Here is a 14584-nt window from a genome sequence, read left to right as displayed (position 1 = left end):
GAAACGCAACGTCTTCTTCCGGATATAGTTTTGGTAGGCGCACAGCGCCTGAGATAAACGTAAAGGTGTTTTCAATTTGACTTTTGCACGTTTTAATCGGCATTAGCGGGTGAGTTGATTTAAACTACGACCTGCTACACACACAACCCTATAACATTTCTTAAAAATTTATTGAAACACGCCTTCGTGCAGAAGAAATATTCACTGTTTTTGCAATTGTAACAAGGGTTTTGATTTAACTGTCGGTAGCTAACGACTGCCTCTAGTGCTAACGTTAGCTTCTGGGTCATAGAACGTTGAATCAGTTCATCTGGGCCGTTGGACCCAGATGAACTGATTTAACTTTTTGTGATTTTCTTACCTGGATTATTGGGCATGCACAAAGACGTTAGATTTTGGGCTATCTTTAGCTAGTCAATTTGCTGTGTTATCTTTTGGAGGCTAGGCTATCCAGCCATTCGTGCAAGCAACCTGATAATCACATTATTATCATCTGCTCTAATTACACAGAACTTTATGCCATGACCCAAAAGAAATTTGTGTGGCAAAGCAACAGTGTTAACTTTTATTGGTAGACTGAAACGATGTCATTTTCGCGCCACAACACTTAAGCTACAAAAAAAAGAGGCGTCTTATTATTTGCAAATTGTTTGTTTGTCTTTATCACTGTACAGCGGTGTATCATCACTACTTGCATAACCCAAGCGGCTCATTGAAATGGCGTGTTTCTTTGCAGGGCTTGACTGACACTGACTTGGGACTTGGGAAGAATTATTCTGCAAAATCCAGTACGTTCCTGTTGGTTTTTCTGCAGTGTTGACCCTGGCCTACTACATTTCACCTACTGTGCTGCCAGCCTCTCCTGTTGGCGGATACTTGAAGAGCGGAGAGGAGAGCTAAGTCAAAAGGAAGTATGGACCAGAATAACAGTCTGCCACCCTTCCAGGGCCTGGCCTCCCCCCAGGTAACACAGCAAATTTAAAGTGACATTTTGCTCATTATAAAAATTTTTTACCTTTTGAAAACACTGTAAAAATCATCATCATCATTTTGCTTCATATCCGATAGTCACCCTCACACTGCAGTCATATACTGTATACGCTGAGCAATTCCACTGAAGCAACACACGATTATGTACCTTTTCCAATGGCTGCTCCCTGGTAAATCTTGAGACCGATGAGCCTGTTTCTTGTTTGTTTCCCTCAGATTTTCCTAGCCAGTTGGGATATTAAACTAGCATCTTAACTGTTTCAAGGCATTTTGACTTATATTCTTAAATCTCTACATACATGACTGAAACAGTAGACTTAATTCTTTAGAAGCCTGACTTATAGTTAAAATTAAATCAGTGTGTTTTGTTTACTTTACATTTTAAAGAAAGTGTCTATGAGAAGGGAATCGGTCAGAAATTCAGGATGCTTCATGACGCTGATGCCATCAGTCTTCAATTTATCTCAAATGTCCCCCTCTGAAAAATGTGATTCATGCTTCTAAATGAAGGGTCTTAAAAAGTAAGAAAAACTATTAACACTCCATACTTTTCAATTCAGTGAGTTTATGCAAGATTTTCTCTACCTACCTATCATCCCAGAAATTTGAATCAGTTCATCTGGACACAATGTTTATTGGAATAAACATTTCATCCCTCATCTAAGTGACTTTTTCAGTCTCAAATGACTGCAGGTATCCCCACCCTTATAAACAGCACAGTTGTGTAACGACCGCGGCTAGCGATCAGTTTCATATGCAGATTGTCATGACCATTAACTAGAGTTACAGTGGCCATGTGTACTATTCACAGAGGTTTAGGGAATAGTTGCAATCACAGCATTGTCCGATGTTGACTGATATACTCGTCGGCATACTGTTACTCAGATGTACCCCCCTCCGGTTCAGAGATGGTAGTTCTCTCTTCACATTGATGACATCTTTGACTCCCCATTCAAATCAGTGTTCCTCCTTATCAAGGATGTGTACATCCTCATCCTTGAAAGAGTGGCCACTGGCCTGTAGACACTGGGTGTGGACTGCGGAGTGCTGGCTTAACACGTTAGCTCTTGTGTTGTGCCATCCTCTTCGCAAGCGTCTGTTTGGTTTCCCTGATGTACAAGCCACGGCAATCCTCTTGGCACTTAACAGCATATACTATATTGCTCTGTTTATGCCGGGGGACCTGATCCTTGGGGTGGAACAATTTCTGGCGCTGCTTGTTTTGGAGTTTGCAAACAACTGAGATGTGGTGTTTGGAAAGTACATGTGTCAGCTGTTCTGACAGTCCTGTTACATACAGAGTCACCACTGGTTTATGCTTGGACAGTGGTTGTCCTTCTCCTCACTTTGATTGGCTGGTGCACTGTTTGGGCATCTTCCTGGCTTTGACAAATTCCCAGTTAGGATAACCTCACTTAACCAGGGCCTGTTTAATGTAGGATTTCTCCCTTTCCCTGGCTGCTGCGTCGGTGGGGACGTTGTCAACTCAGTGGTACAGTGTCCCAGTGACTCCTAGTTTGTGCTCCAGTGGATGACAAGACTCAAACCTTTTTTTTTTTACTACTTTATTAATCCCTGTGGGATAATTCTTTCTCTGCATTTAACCTATCCCAGCTGTGTAGCTCGGAGCAGTGGGCAGCCGCCATGCAGTGCCCAAACCAGTCTGAGCCAATGGCTAGGTGGTGTCCCTGGATAGGACATCAGAGCCCTCTTTTCCACTTCCTCCATATACAAGTTGGCCATTATAGGTGGAACTGGGGAACCCATAGCACACACATGTCTCTGCCTATAGTACTGCCCCCTGTATGTGAAGTATATGGACTGAAGACAACTTCAGGAGCAGACACACTTGTCAGTGTTAACGGTGGTCCTATTGCTAAGGGTGGGGTCATCCTGTAATTTCATACAGACCACCTCCACTGCTTCTTCAACAGGAACGCATGTGAAGAGAGACGTAACATCATAAGAGACCATTGTTTCATCTGCCTCCATAATGATGTTCCTCACCTTATCCACAAAATCCATAGTGGTCTGAATGTGATTTTCATTACTGCCTACCAACGGGTTAAGAAATAGATGCCAGAACGTGGAGCTGTTATATGTCACTGAGTTATGTTCATTACTGCCTACCAACGGGGTAAGAATGGATGCCGAGTCTTAAGAGAAAACAAGTCTGTAGCGTCTTTTAAATCTCATCTTAAAACTTTTCTTTTTGTGAAAGCTTTTACAAATGTTTGATATGCTTTTATTTATTTATTCATACTGTTTTTTATTTTTACTCTTACTTATTCTTATTTTTGTCTTGTCTGGTTTTATGTCTTTGTAAAGCACTTTTTAACATTCTTTTTGAAAATTACTATATAAATAGTTATTATTATTATTCTTATTGTTATTATTATGTCACTGAGTTAATCATACTCACAATAGGCTGTAATGGCACATCCTGCCCAACTGATCCATCTTTACATCTGTCGCCATCTTACAATGCTGTGATTGCAGCTATTCCCCAATCCTCTGTGAATAGTACAAATGGCTATTGTAACTAGTTAATGGTCACAGCAATGTGCACATGAAACTGATGGGTAGCAACTGTGCTGTTCATAAGCATGGGGATACCTGCTGTCAGTTGAGACTGAAGAAATCACTTAGATGAGTGATGAAACGTTTCTCCCAATAAACGTGCCCAGATGAACTGATTCAGTTTTCTGGAATTTCCTTACCTTGATTATTGAGCATGCGTCAAGATACCGACTTATCACTTTGCCACTCAGCCTGGTATTGTTTGCCACTGCTGATTGTGAAAATAGTGAAAACACACCTTTGGCATCATTGAAATTAACTTTCATGTCAGTCATATTTAGTGCAGCGCAGTTTTCTTTTGGGTTGTCCAATTCAGGCACACTCGTTAACATAATTTTACCAGTTCAGATTTGCACTTGGTTACATTTAACAAGCTCTACAACCTGAGAGTTTGAGCTTGTAAACAGTTTGCTGGTGAGGCAACATTAGAGTATAACAAAAATGACAACACTGAATTATGAAGGAGATGTGCAGCATGTGTTTGAGAGCAAGCGAGGCAGTATTTTGTTCATGTGACGTAATCTACTGGCCTGATAGTTTGGAAATGGTTTGAAATTCAGACTTTTACTTGCAGATGTGAGGAAGAAGGGAGACATACTTCGGCAAATGATTAGGGAGAAGGAATAAGTAGAGATGTGGCAGCTAGAAACTTTACTAACAGAAGGTTAGTCTGTCTTGAAAAGATTACAAAAATAAGCACAGCTCAGCAAATATTCATCCATCCAAAAAGAGGGTTGTACTTTTTTGTTTCAACTAAATTTGAAGCTGTAGTCTTCTTATCAAAACAGTAGTTCTATGATATTTATCTAAGGAAATGCCGAATAACCAAGGCCAGTGCTGATACAAACACTGATGCAAAATACCAGTCACATTTTTAGCCTGTAAAAGAAATCTCACATTTTGGTGTTTACAGGTTTTCCCTTAGATTGTGGAAAATGTTAACAAATGTCATTGACATCTAACAACTAGAATTAAACCAATTAAATATCTTAAGTGTCAACACAGACATATCTGATAAATGCCTAGGGGTTATCCGCCTTCACTGCTTTGGTCTGCTTTTATTTTTTTATCATAGACGGATGAATATAGCTTTTTCTTTTGTTGCCATTTTGCTGCCTTTATTGGATAGTGATAGTAGAGAGAGAGCCAGGAAAGGTAGGAGAGAGAGAGGGGATGACATGCAGCAAAGCGCCCGGGCCAGATTTGAACCCAGGCCACTGCGGTAAGGACTCAGCCTTATGTGGTACGCACTTTACCAGGTGAGTCACTGGGGCGCCCCTATAGCATTAATCTTAATGGCTATGATGAACAGTTCCTGAAAACTGAAATTTTTGTAAGCATAATAAACCCCTGAATCATGTTTGTTGAGCTCTAGACATGTCTACATGCGTTCTACCTGATGATTACTGTTCATGCTGGACATAATTTCATTTTGCTTTCTTAAAAAAAAAGTAGTTGGATAATATTTCACCTGTGCTACATTGTCTATTCTACCCCAATCTGGGCAATATAGTACAGAAGATTTTGAGGTAGTCTGACATCAGTGAGCAGAAAATTTGAAAAATTACAAACTATCAGAGGCCGATGGCCTCACCCCTGGTTTTAAAGACACACACCCTTCTTCCACTTTGCTGCCTATCTCACAAATCCTCATCTTTCAAAATTAGAGAAAGTAGAGGGGATCACAAGCAACAGCGGTTATGTGATTCATACAAAAATGTGAAATCCTATTGTTTTTCTCCTGATGTAGGGTGCCATGACCCCAGGTATGCCTATATTCAGTCCAATGATGCCGTATGGCTCAGGCCTTACTCCTCAGCCGGTCCAAAATACCAACAGTCTCTCAATTTTGGAAGAACAGCAGAGACAACAACAGCAGCAACAACAGCAACAACAGGCCCAACAGGCCAATTCAGGTTTGTCTACGGGGGTAATATACTAATTTCCCAACCTCTTTGTCACAACCACACATGGGCGAGATTCTGATTTGAAAATTGGGTCTGCTGAATCAATCATAATTAAAGTAAATTGAAGATAATACCTTAACAGTGTTGAAATGAAAGATTGTATTTACACCATACATCAATATGAAATCATCTGAACAACACTAACACGAAACATTCATGTATTTACAGTCAAAATTCCGTTAGGTTACATTCATTTCCAAATCATAGTAGAGTCTCAATGTTCCTAAGGGTTTGAGATCTGTGTTGTAATCCTCAGCTGCAGCTGGGGGTCCCCAGCACAGAGACACAGACAGATGGTAGATGATGGCAAAACAACTCATTCATTAAAATCATGAAGACTAATTTAAAAAACACCAGAGTTTAAAAAAAAATACGACTAACATTAAAAATCTACTAAAAGCATTTTTTTGGGGAGAGACTTGTATACTGGTCGGTGTCCCTGCGGGCTTCAGCTCTCTCCCAGGCTCTGGTATGAGTCTTCTTGGGGGTGCAGCCACATTTAAAGGGTAACTAAACCCTTTCCGATTTTAGTGAGTTTGCTGAAATGTACAGGTTTAAAACATGCCTGGCTGGTCTGTGTACTCAGTGATGTAAGCTTGGCGAGATAAATACAGCTGCAACTAATAAAATTAATGATGATTGGATGAAGTAAGCCAAAGAACCAGCGTTAACGGTACTACTGACAATTTTTAGTACTGGCTCTGTGGTTGTGTCAGAACTCGCATATGTAGATGGAACACATACTACATATGTGTTCTATCTTCCAGCGTACTGTTTGTATGCGAGTAAAAAGTATACTGCTATTTGTACATACTACTCCGTTATAGAACCGCACTACTTCCTTTCAACTCTTTGTGGGTTAAAGACAACATAAACCTCTACTGGTGTGGTGATCCACATCTTCTTAAAATATAAAAATAAAAGATGATTTTAACTATGTTTTGCTTTGCATAGTGAAAAGTACTACTTACATTTATATGGTTCCACCATTCTGCAGTTGGGTTGCGGTTGCATTGTTGGCCGTTGTCATAAAGTATTGCAAAGCATTGTGGGATACTCATGCCACATGCCAGTGTAGTGTCCAGTGTTTGCATACTAGGATATTTTTCGGGAGGCAGTATGACATCTGTGTATTTTTCACTTACTATTTGATGCTTACTATGGTTTTGGACATCCTAAAAATACTTGCATACTATTTTGGTATGCTAAATAGTATGCTTTTTGGACACAGCTCCTCTGTCTGTCTGTCAGTGGGGATAGGGTTGCTGTCAATATTGTAATAAAACTGATTTCTATTGTCTTTATTATACATCAAACTGTCAAGCCTCTCTTTTCTAGGTCTGCCAGGTACATCAGGCCAAACCCCTCAACTTTTCCAATCCCAGACTGTAGGGGGATCCACCACCACAGCACTGCCAGGGAACACACCTCTCTACACAACCCCCCTGACCCCAATGACCCCTATCACACCAGCTACACCAGCATCAGAGAGCTCTGGAATAGTGCCACAGCTACAGTAAGTTTAACTCACTCTATAAATATTTGTGGGGGATAAAGGATTTTCCCTCTGTCATGGCACACGTTCTGTGACCTTCAAATTCATATTCTTTCCCCTAAATCTTGTTTGTTAGCTATCTGTCAATTGTTGCATAGATGAAACACACATCAGGGACAGAATACCTTCAATTGTTCTTGTTTCTCTTTGTCTTCCATTCACGCATATCTATCATTTTACCTTTTGTCTTTCTTCCCACCTCTACCAGGAACATAGTATCTACAGTGAATCTGGGCTGTAAACTTGATTTGAAGACCATTGCTCTGAGAGCCAGGAATGCTGAATACAACCCCAAAGTGAGACCAGCACAAATAGCATTTCTGCATGATACTCAGGAATATGATCAATCAGTTTGCTTAGAATTTAAGACATTTTTGGCCTAAAAGTTCCATAATTAATGTTGTTTTCTTTTCCTTTTTTTGCGCTCCAGCAATTATTTTGTTGATGTTTGACAATTCATCAGTTCATGGCAAAGTGGGAAGACATTTTCTGTAGTTAATGTCTTAGAATTTAGAACCTTGAGAAAAGAGGAGGTGGTGGTGGCTCAGGTGCAACCATAGCAAAAATAGCTAAAAAAAAAAAAAGCTGCTGCAGTGATGGAGGAAACACTTCTATCTTGTATGCTGTGTAATAATAAGCACTATATTAATTCCTCCTTTTGATTTGTACTAACTATGACCTCTTGTACCCTCCAAGCGTTTTGCTGCCGTTATCATGAGAATACGAGAACCCAGGACCACGGCTCTCATCTTCAGCTCTGGGAAGATGGTGTGTACTGGAGCCAAGAGGTCAGCATTCTGCCTATTTGATATGGATCAATTTTACTGTCATAAGGCATAGGCTGTTCGAGGAAACATTGGTTTAAACAGGGTTGTTACTTTTAAACCTACTAACCAACAATATTACGTTTAAAAAGGCCACTGGTAATGGGAATTTCCTTGCTCCATTTGAATGAACAAATGGAAAAAAATTGTGTTCCCCGCTCCCATACACTTTCCTTTCATCTATGTCTCTACCCATCATCAACCTCTCTTTCCTGTCCTGTCATAACTTCTCACTTGACCTCTTCAGTGAGGAGCAGTCTAGGCTAGCTGCTAGGAAGTATGCCCGTGTGGTGCAGAAGCTGGGTTTCCCTGCTAAATTCCTGGACTTTAAAATTCAGAACATGGTGGGCAGCTGCGATGTGAAGTTCCCCATACGGCTAGAGGGACTGGTCCTAACACACCAACAGTTCAGCAGGTAATTTTACCTTCATTTTATGTTTTCTGTGTGTTAGGTGTAATTTCCACTTTAATGCTCAGTGTTTCCTGTGGAACAAGAGGTTTGCTGTGGGGGCAGTGTTTCCTGTGGACGAGAGCGCCCCCCCCCCACACACCCACACCCACACACACACACACACACACACACAATCTCTTTGTAACATGCTATAATAATAATTAATAAGAATAATAGTAAACTATATCGCACCTTTCTGAACAGTGTTACAAGGTGCCTTACACAACAGGATAAAATAATGCACATAGTCAAGATAAAACAACAAAATACAATGAAAATATTGGACATAATACCAGATCCGCTCCACAGAACAAGGTAGAACACAGTCAGGATAAAGTCACAAGAGCATAATTAAAACAAAGAGAACTAGATCCAATGAAACAAGGATTATGATAAAAAAAACAATTAAAATGAGGTGATGAAAGAAAAATATAAAGAATTAAAAATGTAAAATTATAAAAGTATAAGATATAAAAAATAAATAAAAATTGGGCAACAATGGCTTTACTATAAAAAAGCCTTCCTGTAAAAGTAAGTTTTAAGAAGTGATTTAAAAGAAGACAGTGAGTTTGCTAGCCTAATTTCCTCAGGTAGGGAGTTCCATAGCTGTGCGGCTCTTACAGAAAACGCCCGGTCACCTTTAGCAACAAGGCTGGCTGAGGGAACGGTTAAAAAGGACCTGCCTGAGGAGCGCAGGCAGCGACCAGGCCCATGGGCTGTGAGTAAATCAGTGATATATGTAGGAGCAAGGTCATGTAGGGCTTTAAAAGTAATTATTAAAAGTTTAAACTCAATCCTATACCTAATAGCTAATGGACATTTTTAAGGCCATCTAGCATGCCAGTTCAGCATAATGTACATTTCCTCCTCTTTAATTGAATAAATGTAATAATCATGCTATTTTCAACATTTTGTTATTCTAGATTAGTCATCTAAAGTGTTATTGTCCTATTTCAGTCACTGCAGGTGTTCATAATATGTTAATTTTCCCAGACAAACTATTTTGCAGTAACATATAAGTGCCACAAGATGGCATTTACATATTATAGCTAAATTTGAAGTACCGTATGGAACCCAGCCAATGGGGATGCACGAGCCAGTGCGTTCTTCGTGCTGGTCCCAAACCCGGATTAATGGGGAGGGTTGCGTCAGGAAGGGCATCCGCCGTAAAACCTTGGCCAAATCAAATTTCTACTACTATTACTTTTGGCTGCTCCCATTAGGGGTCGCCACAGCGGATCATCTGTTTCCATCTCTTCCTGTCCTCTGCATCTTCCTTTGTCACACCAGCCACCTGCATGTGGTGCATGCGTTTAATCAAATATGCGGATCATAAATCAGATTTCCATATCTGATCGGTTGAGGCCCAGGCTACCAACAACCACTACCAGTACTGTTGGCCAGCAGGGTGCCGGTGTAAACTATGCTACTGTTGGACAAAGAAGGAGAGGGGGAAGGCATGTCCAGAGGCAACAGGAGAGGAGGAAGGGTAGGAGTGTGGAGGTTGGAGTCGGAATGTTGAATGTTGGAACTATGACTGGTTAAGGGAGAGAGCTAGCTGATAGATGGAGAGAAGGAAGGTATACCATACTGTGTGTGCAAGAGACCAGGTGGAAGGGGAGCAAGGCCAGGAGCATCAGAGGTGGGTTCAAACTCTTTTACCATGGTGCGGATAGGAGGAGAAATGGGGTAGGGGTAATTCTGAAGGAAGAAGATTTCCAAGACTGTGTTGGAGGTGAAGAGTGTCAGACAGAGTGATGAGTAGGAAGCTGGAAATCGAAGGAGTGATGATGAATGTTATCAGCGCATATACCGAACAAGTTGAGTGTGAGATGGAAGAGAAAGAATAATTCTGGAGTGAGTTGGATGAAGTCATGGAGAGTGTACCCAAGAAGGAGAGAGTGATGATTGGAGCAGACTGGCATGTTGGTGAAGGGAACAAAGGTGATGAGGAGGTGATAGGCAGGTATGGTGTCAAGGAGAGGAATGTGGAAGGACAGATGGTGGATTTTGTGGAAAGGATGGAAATGGCTGTGGTGAATACATAATTCAAGAAGAGGGACACAGGTTGACGTATGAAAGTGGAGGAAGGGGCACACAGGTAGACTATAACTTGTGCAGGAAGTGCAATCTGAAAGAGATTGGAGACTGCAAGGTGGTGATGGGAAAAGGTAGCTTGGCAGCATAGGATGATGGTCTGTCGGATGACTTTGGAGATCAAGCAGAGGAAGATAGTGAAGGCAGAGCCAAGGATCAAATGGTGGAAGTTGAAGTTTTGCATAAAAAAAATACATGCAGGGCAAAAGACAGCCTAGTGTCTTTATTGCGATAAGTTATTTCTTCTAATATATTGTATGAAAGTGACGGCATGATGGCCTCATAATTATCGACTTGATGCATTGTAACATCTGACTGCAGTGCAGTCAGAGATTAGCAGCTGCTGCTAACCTCCTACATACCACATTAACGTTAACCTCTAGCTAGGTTACCATGCAGCCTTGAGCTAATCTGAGACAGCTGCTAAGGGGAAAACCAGCATATGTATGGTGTATTACATTGTAGTTAACTTCTCAAAATCACTGGCATTTCAACACTCACAATGCTCAACATCCTGCTGCAATTGTTGAGCATCGGCTTCTTCAACCACTTTTGTGTTTTTTCTCTCTGTCCTCTTGACTTCTCTCGCCAGCAGTCGGACAGCCTTCACCATGTTTGTCCCATTGTTGGTGATGACAAGTAAAACCTTGTTCTCCAGAATACACCACTCTTCCAATGAATCGGCTATGCATTGCACAAGAGCCGCACCAGTGTGAGGATGTTCCTAGCTGCTTTAAGTTTAGCAAGGCATGGCGTGCCCTTCCCAAGGGAGGGTGGTAGAAACAGGCTGGGATGCCCAGGAAGGACATTCTTCCTGGCCGGCCGGAGTGTTTGGAATTTGGGATTTAATGTGTTTGTGAAGTTGCGAAATGCCGGCAACTCACATAGCCTGGTAGAGAACCCTGTCTGAATAAACATGTCTACCAGGGCATCCTCACATTTGAGGTATGCAGGGTAACTAGTGGGCCAGGTTTCGACTCATTTGAAACAGCTAGTTAAAGTTTGCTTTTGTGTCCGGGTAGCGTAGTGGTCTATTCTGTTGTTTACCAACATGGCGATCGCCAGTTCGAATCCCTGTGTTACCTCCGGCTTGGTCGGGTGTCCCTACAGGCACAATTGGCTGTGTCTGTGGGTGGGAAGCCAGATGTGGGTATGTGTCCTGGTTGCTGCACTAGTGCCTCCTCTGGTCAGTCGGGGCGCCTGTTCGGGGGAGAGGGGGAACTGGGGGGAATAGCGTGATCTTCCCATGCGCTACGTCCCCCTGGCAAAACTCCTCACTGTCAGGTGAAAAGAAGCGGCTGGCCACTCCACATGTATCGGGAGGAAGCATGTGGTAGTCTGCAGCCCTCCCCGGATCAGCAGAGGGGGTGGAGCGTGGAGCAGTGACTGGGATGGCTCAGAAAATAGGGTAATTGGCCAAGTACAATTGGGGGGGGGGGGGTTGCTTTCCAACCTGCGTCACTGACTGGCCCATGCTGTCTGTTTCAGAGCTGCATGGTCTGATGTTGCTTGCCTTCTCACTGTCCAATATTTCTAAGTAAACTTTCTTGTGTTTTGAGGAAAGGTGGACCTTGAGGTTTGTTGGGTTATTCGTTTTTATCAGCAGGCCAGAAACTTGAGATTCTTTGACTACAAGACACTTTGATTTGTCAGACACTGCTATATACACAAAAGAATCCCACACTTTGCTGGAACGCTTGCAGCCGGCGGTCGACATGCTTCCACGTTTTCACATCTGTGACTGCAAGAGTTCTGTAAGCAGGGATGTTTCTGGAATGTGTAGTTCCCTAGTCACAGCCTGTAGTAGGCAAACTCAATGCTCTTGCAAACTGAACTAAACAAAAAGTATTCATGATAGCTTAATTTAGATTTTTGTTACTTTTGAAACTTTATTGTTGTTTAGTTTCAGTTTTTTCAGCAAATTCAGTTTTTATTTTAATTTCAGTTTACGAATTCATTTTTTTGAATGTTTCTGTTTTAGTATCAGTTTCAGTTTACGATTATAACCTTGTACTGTGCTGACATATTGGCTTGTAAAATAATAAAGTTAAAGCTTCAATCCGAAACTTTTCATTCAGTCTTTTGAGGAATGGAATTTAAACAACATCCTAGCAGACAGCTACCAGAGCAATCATCTTCCATTTTATACTTATGCAATGATTATAGTTCAGTGACATTAACAGATGACCTGTTTTCCTGTTCCAGTTATGAGCCAGAGCTTTTTCCGGGACTAATCTACCGAATGATCAAACCTCGAATCGTCCTGCTCATCTTTGTCTCTGGGAAGGTTGTTCTGACAGGTAACTGAGGCTCCGCTCCACTGACCTCTGTAGTCAAGTCCATTTTATTTGTATAGCCCAATATCACAAATTACAAATTTGCCTCAAGGGGCTTTACAGCAACCCAACATCCTGTCCTTAGACCCTCACATCGGATGGGGGGGGGACCCCCTTTAACAGGGAGAAAAGGTAGGAAGAAACGTCAGGGAGAGCAACAAATGAGGGATCTCTCACCCAAGATGGACAAATGTGCAATGGATGTTGTGTTTACACAATTTACAGAATTGTAAAGTGTGTAGTGTAAACTGTGCAGTAGTGTAGTGAATTCAGTTTTTTTTATTTTTATAGAAGCCTCAATGTCTTTTGTATCTTCAAAAAGGAAATCTTTCAGAAAACTTAAGGTGAAACTGGTCATGTTTCTTATTTTTTTATGTGCTATTGACATTTTACAGTTCATCATCATTGGATGGATTTCACTGATAATACGATAATGGCTGGTGAATGCCAGTCTTTTTGGTGTCCATAGGAAATAATGTATTAGTGGCAACCAATTCTTAATTTATTTTGTGGCGGTGTTTATTTGTGCCAAGATCAGCATTACGGTCAAATTTAGCAGCCTTTGGTTCCCATCTTTTTCTGTAGCCTGAAATGGAATATTTATAGTTGTTTCTCTCGAACAAAATGGTATAGAGTGTATACAGTTTAAAAATAAATTCATATGAATGTATCACATTCATAGAGAGGGTGTATCACAGATTTAGAGGTTCATCAGAAAGACATTAATGATATATTTTTCTGGTTTGTCGGTGTGTCATGCCTTCATCAGTACAATCCATTGTAGTCATTGTTATCCTGTGTGTGTGTGTGTGTCTGCTTGTCTGTGTGTTTGTATTTCTATCAAGGTGCTAAGGTGAGAGCAGAGATCTACGAGGCATTTGAGAACATCTACCCCATCCTGAAAGGCTTTCGAAAGACGACGTAGGCCCCCCACCCCACCCCCTTTCCAGCTTTCCTCGCCTATTTTTTTTATTATTTTTTTTTACTTATTTTTCTAAGTCATGTCAGACACTGATATAAATGTTGATCTATAAATGTGGACTGTACTGGGATGTGATTGGTGCTTTTTATGCCCCGCTGCCCCAAAACAATATTTCAGTTGTCTGGGAGATAAACCATCTTGACAGGCTTTTGTTGTGGTGTTCCGATCCCATCTGACTGTATTCTCGGGCGATGACAACTTTTTTAAGCCATGTTTTTTCAAGCTTTTTTTTTTTTTTTTTTTGCTCCAGTCCAATCCCCGCTTGTATATAAAAGACTGGAAGTATATGGGTACATAAAGCTCCAAGTCACGACGCCATTGTGTGATTAGGAGGAACAATGCTGTAGCTTTGTTCATCGGTTCATCTTTATTGTTAAAGAATTGCTCGCCTACTGGAAAGGCGAGCTGACTTGGAATGACTGTTATTGTCTCATTTATTGCGATTTTAGTGCTTTTTTTTTTGTAAATTAGGTTTTTTTTTGTCAACCCTCCGCAAGCTGTCTCTAGATGCATCTCTATGCCCTTGCATTCTTTTAATCTGTGAAGAGTTCAAAACTTACTGCTTTATTGAGTTTAGAAAAAAATGGTCAGTTTGTTCTGTTTATGAAGTCTATGAAGGAGTATCCATGTTCTTTTCAGGAAGACTGGGTTTATGTCACCTTTATTTCTATTGATGCAGGAAGTGGATATTTTTCCAAATTTGGATTAGGGTGGGGGGGGGTACAAAAAGTTTTTCCTCTGGTGTATGAATAAATAGGAATGATCTTAAAGTTAAATATGAATGACGGAATTAGGTGTACAC

General features: G+C 41.1%; 1 protein-coding gene across 1 annotated transcript; it reads left to right on the top strand.

The window, feature by feature from the left end:
- The first annotated feature begins 53 nt into the window (after positions 1–53).
- On the top strand, positions 54–14344 carry tbp (TATA box binding protein). The gene is made up of 9 exons (XM_056279219.1): positions 54–109; positions 737–964; positions 5321–5486; positions 6876–7053; positions 7301–7388; positions 7789–7880; positions 8164–8331; positions 12670–12764; positions 13646–14344. Exons 2-9 carry the CDS (start codon positions 914–916, stop codon positions 13723–13725), a joined length of 918 nt encoding a protein of 305 aa, XP_056135194.1. The 5' UTR covers positions 54–109; positions 737–913; the 3' UTR covers positions 13726–14344.
- Positions 14345–14584: the final 240 nt, after the last annotated feature.

Source organism: Lampris incognitus, chromosome 4 (assembly GCF_029633865.1).
Source record: "Lampris incognitus isolate fLamInc1 chromosome 4, fLamInc1.hap2, whole genome shotgun sequence".
Classification (NCBI taxonomy): domain Eukaryota; kingdom Metazoa; phylum Chordata; class Actinopteri; order Lampriformes; family Lampridae; genus Lampris; species Lampris incognitus.
Note: the sequence above shows the minus strand (reverse complement) of the source record. Positions and strands in the feature narration are given on the sequence as shown.

What these genes read in the sequence shown, in the direction of transcription:
- tbp (XM_056279219.1), top strand. Translation starts at nt 914, where the DNA reads ATGGACCAGAATAACAGTCTGCCACCCTTCCAGGGCCTGGCCTCCCCC. An exon ending in GGCCCAACAGGCCAATTCAG is followed by an intron (nt 5,487 to 6,875) that starts GTTTGTCTACGG and finishes TCTCTTTTCTAG; the next exon opens with GTCTGCCAGGTACATCAGGC. An exon ending in GGAATAGTGCCACAGCTACA is followed by an intron (nt 7,054 to 7,300) that starts GTAAGTTTAACT and finishes CACCTCTACCAG; the next exon opens with GAACATAGTATCTACAGTGA.